This window comes from Hordeum vulgare, chromosome 1H (genome assembly GCF_904849725.1).
Source record: "Hordeum vulgare subsp. vulgare chromosome 1H, MorexV3_pseudomolecules_assembly, whole genome shotgun sequence".
NCBI lineage: Eukaryota > Viridiplantae > Streptophyta > Magnoliopsida > Poales > Poaceae > Hordeum > Hordeum vulgare.
Genome location: NC_058518.1, coordinates 426,308,885 through 426,314,088, shown reverse-complemented (window position 1 = coordinate 426,314,088; position 5,204 = coordinate 426,308,885). Strand labels below are relative to the sequence as shown.

Sequence of the window (5,204 nt, the reverse complement as noted above, 5' to 3'; positions counted from 1 at the left end):
CACGATCAATTTTTTAAAGCACAAAATTTTTATGAATCTTAGGTATAAATTTTGAAAACGAGAACAACTTTTTGAAAATATAGAACATTTTATAAAAATCAAGAAGATTTTTTAAAATACTGAACATTTTTTGAAAATTCAGAATATTTTCTAAAACAGAATCAGAAAAAATAAAGAAAAAAGAAAAAGAAAAAAACGGTTCAGAGAATCTTCTAGAAGTTTCTCAAAACTTGAAAAAACAGCTGGAAGAAGGTTCCCAAAACCAGGACGCTGCAACCCGCTAAATTGGCCAACCGATTTAAAATCGCTCGCCTCCCTGCTCTGTGCGTAGTCCCGACACCGCTTCACACAGAGAGGCGAATATGATATTGCATAGTATATCTCAAAAAAATAAGTTGTGTTATAGTACTATTTCAGTCAATTGGATAGAAATTGACTGACCCTAGTCCTAAAATCCCGATAGCCACTCCCTTCTACTTTCTCCGTTTCTAAATATAAATCATTTTAAAGATTTCACTAAAAGACTATATACGTATGTATATATAGACATATTTTTGAGTATGAGTTCATTCATTTTATTATGTATACAGTCTCTTTGTAGAATCTTTAAAAATAATTATATTTACGAACGCAGGGAATATTTGTATTGAGCTTGTAGATGAATGCAATTTGGCGCCTTAGGCACCTTTCCCCGTTAAAAGAATGCGAATGCGATCACTGGATTCAGCTTGTGTTAAGCTCTTATTTAGTTGTTCAACCTGACGCACGCAATTGCGTACAAATCACATGTGGCCTTTGTTTTTGAGCAGGCAAAATTACATGTGAGCTGAACAAGAAAACGCAGCACCGGACTCTCGTCGTCTTACTCCAATTATTAAAGCAAACAAGATGATCCAGACAGGGATGGTAACAACTGATACTCTATGTACGAGTATATATCATGGTTGCCTTTTGCTGCATGATCTTCTTTTTCTTTCTTTTGCGACAGGATCATGATCATTATCTTCACAAATGGATCTTGTCACGGGATGCTTATACTATACTACAGTACTAAGCTAGCTCCAAGGCCATTTGGAAGTTGCAACGGTTGTGCACGCATGTGTCCTTGAATTAGTTAGTACGTACTCCATATACTTACTACAGTATACAGTCGGCGTAATTATACTATACCCTCCGACTACTCGATCTTATTCTTATACCAAGCCGCTGGCGGCGCCGCCGTTGCCATTTTTGTGGATGGAGGGCAGCTCGCACTCCTTGTGGTGGTCACCGTCTTCCGCCAACTCCAATGGCTTCATGGTGTAGAAATGGAAGCAGATGAGGTAGTAGCCAAGGTTGAGCACCATGAGGCAGGTGACGAGCCAGTAGTAGGCGTCCAGCCTGCCCCGGTTGATGTTGTCCTGGAGCCAGTCGCCGCTGCCCCGCGTGGCGCTCTGCACCGCCGTCACGAGCACCGTGCCCATGTAGCTGCCGAGGGAGGCCGAGAGCCAGAAGAGCGCGGCGGCGGTGCTGCGCATGCTCTCCGGCGCCTGGTCGTACAGGAACTCCATGTGCCCCACGGACGAGAACCCCTCCGCCACCCCGTGGATGGCGTACTGCGGCACAAGCCAGAACACGCTCATCGGCACGACGGTGGCCGGGGCGTCCAGGAGCCCGTGGTCGGCGGCGACGCCCCGCCGCTTGGCCTCAACGAGCGCCGCCGTGGCGACGCCGAGGATGGAGATGGCCAGCCCGACGGCCATGCGCTGGAAGTAGGTGATCCCGGACGGTAGGCCCGTGAAGCGGCGCGCCAGGGGCACGACGGCGCGGTCGTAGAGGCCCAGGGTGACGAGCATCGCGGTGGTGGTGAAGATGGACATGGTGGCCGGCGGGATCTGGAAATGCTGGGTCACGTGGCGGTCCATGGTGCGCGCCTGCTGGATGGTGAAGCTGCTGTTGTGCGAGCCGGCGGTGACGAGCAGGATGCCGGCCGACCAGATGGGCAGCATGCGGACGATGGACTTGAGCTCCTCCACGCGGTGCACCGTCGACAGCCGCCACAGGTCCAGCTTGCCGGACCCGGCGGTGTCCCCCGCCATCACGATCGCCGCCCGGTCCAAGAACCTGAATCAATTCATCACACAGCAGCAACATGCAGAAGCATCCATCAGACCAACTCCGCACACGTGCACGTCTCCATCCACGCTAGCCTAGCCAGTGGAAGTACGTACGTGCTCTTGCTTTATTTTGTTTCGTTTTCTTCCTTTGTGCATTTCTCATAATGTAATGTAACCACCACCAAAAGTAGCCGACATGGGTAGCAGAATTCGTGCACGCCGGCGGCGAGCCACGTGTGCACTGCACAAGAATGAAATGGCACTTACGTGAGCTGGTTGGTGTGCAGGAGCCTGCCGTTGGTGGAGATGAGCGCGTCGAGCTCCTTGTCGTGGTAGAGCATGCGGGGGTCCTCCGGCAGCGCGGCGCGGCGCTTCTTGTAGGCGGCGGCGACGACCTGCGCCAGCCGCGTGAACGGGCTGCCCCCCGGCTTGAGCCGGACGTAGAGCGGGTACCCGATCACGAACACCACGATGGAGACCAGCATGCCGATGGCCGGTATCCCGAACCCCCATCCCCACCCCACGTTCTCCTGGATGTACACCACCACCGTCAGCGCCAGCAGCACGGCCAACCCCATGGTGAAGAAGTAGAGGTTGAAGTACTGCCGCTTCTGCCCAGCCACAGCCTCCGTGCCTCCACCACCACCATCCTGCTGTTGCTCCTGCTGCTCGAACTGGTCGGCGCCAAAGGCCACCACGCACGGCCGGATGCCGCCGGAGCCGAGGGACGTGCACAGCAGCGAGACGTAGAGCACGGCGAGCTGCAGCCCGTTGGCGCGGCGGCACGGGGTCTCGGGAGGGGAGCAGGGCCCGGGGCGGAGGGACGGGAGCAGCGCGGACACCACGAGGCCGGCCATGCCGAGCTGGTAGAAGACGGAGCCGGCGACGATGGTCCAGAAGCGGCCGGCGAAGGAGTCGGCGGCGAGCGCGCCGAGGATGGGCGTCAGGCTGGACGTGCCACCGAAGTTGGTGAGCGTGTTGGACGCCTCCACCAGCGGCAGGTGCAGCTGCTGCGTCAGGTACGTGATGAGGTTCGCGCCGAAGCCGGCCGTCGCGAACCGGTCGCACACCTCGTTCACTGCAGCACAAGCGATGAGAGGGGAATTAATAACTCTTTTTCTTTTCTTCTTCTTGCGAACGGAGAATTAATAACTCTCCTAAACTAGACAAAATCATGCATGTATTTTACTCCCTACTCCATATAATGATATAAACGTCCATTTGCTTGTCGTTTTTTAAACTTTGGAGCCAGTGATTTAGTTGCTCATTCAGGTTTAATTAGTGACCATCATTCAACCTTTTGTTTTCAGTGTGACAAACTAACAATGTGTCTGACCGCCGTCTGCGTGTCAAATATTCCGCAAGGTGCCCCCTCTATAATTGCCAACAGAAGGAAAAAGGAAGAAACCAACTAGAACGAAACAAAGTTACCGGCCAGCTACTGGCCAACGGCCAGGAAAATCGATCCAGATTTCCAAAGACACACACACACAGAGAAGCGCAGGTCATTGCACACAGGGAATAAAATCATATAAAGGTCACACGTAGCTCGTAATCTTTGCCTGGATGCGGCCCAAATCGAACTGTAGGAGGCTACAATGCTCGCTTGTTTCCTCAGATTATTCAGAATCAATCTGCAGATACCAAATGCTGATGCAAGTAAAACCGCTGGTACGTGCTCTGCTCACCTAGTATGAACGGCATGGTCTTGAAGCCACCCTGCTGCTTCCTCCTCTTCCGGTTCCCATCTCCGTCCCTGCCCACCGGTGTGGTCGCCATGGCACTACGGCAGGCGGAGACGGCTGAGAAGAAGTCCTAGCCGGTGAACGCTCTAGAGCTACAGCGGGCAGAGCAAAGGGCAGATGCGAGTGTGCGACAGTGGCCTTCACATGCCCCTACATGTGATGCGAGGATGGAGCCACGTATATATAGGCGCGCCGAGTCGAGGGCAGGGAGGGATCGCAGCGGCCGACCACCCCACCTGTCACTGTGCACTGTTGGTCCAGACCAATTAACCGAGTGTGCGATCGGGGATTTGTTGGATCTTTTAGAAAAAATTGGAGGAACGCTGGCTGGGAATTAGACGTGGTAGTGGTCTGGTCGTAGCGTGCATTATCCATACCCATCCCTGGTTCTTTTCTTTCCTTTTAGTGCCAGCCGAATGATTGCATTCATCCAGGGGGAAAGGTGTTCGGGGTTCCAGAACTTTGCCAACGTCCAAAGGTTGTTTCATCGGCCTTGTTTTCGCTTTTGGGGTAGAGATGACTGAAGGGTTTTCCGTGATTATTTCAACAGCAAAAATGCTACACATACAAAGAGTTACGTAAGGTTACACGCTGACTAGGATTTTTTCTTTCTAACTAACGACTTCTCTTCTGCATTTCGAGGGGTGGGGCCCTCATTTTCCTTAATCTCTAATCAAAATCCACCACTTTGTAAAACCTATGTAAACTTATGTATGTGTAGCATTGCTCTTTCAACGCACAAGACGTTCAAAAACAGTGCGTATTTTCCCTCTTGTCCAGGGAAAGTTTGTTGGGCGGGGGTGCCAATTGCAAACGTTTTGCGAGTCAATTTACATTGTGGGAGGGTGATAATTTGTTCAGAAACACGTGGGAACTTCTAAAAAAAATTATGGCAAAAAGTTTTGCCATGTCACGACAACGTAAAACTGCCATAAAAACATTTGCTTCCCATGCCCTTCCATCGAACGTTCGCTGATAGCATTTTCATTAAATGATACTGACTTTGCCATGTAGCACAACTAAACTCTAAGTTTAAACAACGAGAGGTTCAACTACACAGTAGAGTTTAGCTCAACAACACGTAGTCGTGCCATGCATGCACTTTCAAACTATGATGGTTCAAGCCTGAGCACATTGGCGGAACTAGAGGAAAACTACCCAGGGGTTCATCCGTGTTAAGGGGCTCATATGCCAAAAAAAGTTACCAAAATTTTCTTCACAGTTTGAACTAAGGTGAGGGGTTTAGATGTACACTAGTACAAATGTCTGTGCGTTGCACCGGGTTAAAAAAAAGGCAGAACCTACATCTATTTTTGGACGGAGAGAGTTTCTTTTTAAGTTTTGAAATATAATCCTTACTTAA

General features: G+C 50.7%; 1 protein-coding gene across 1 annotated transcript; it reads right to left on the bottom strand.

Moving 5' to 3' along the window:
* Nucleotides 1–949: 949 nt before the first annotated feature.
* Nucleotides 950–4,011, bottom strand: LOC123442502 (protein NRT1/ PTR FAMILY 3.1-like). Its single transcript, XM_045118567.1, has 3 exons — nucleotides 3,785–4,011; nucleotides 2,364–3,174; nucleotides 950–2,103 (listed from the first exon to the last, which is right to left on the bottom strand). Exons 1-3 carry the CDS (start codon nucleotides 3,873–3,875, stop codon nucleotides 1,194–1,196), a joined length of 1,812 nt encoding a protein of 603 aa, XP_044974502.1. The 5' UTR covers nucleotides 3,876–4,011; the 3' UTR covers nucleotides 950–1,193.
* Nucleotides 4,012–5,204: the final 1,193 nt, after the last annotated feature.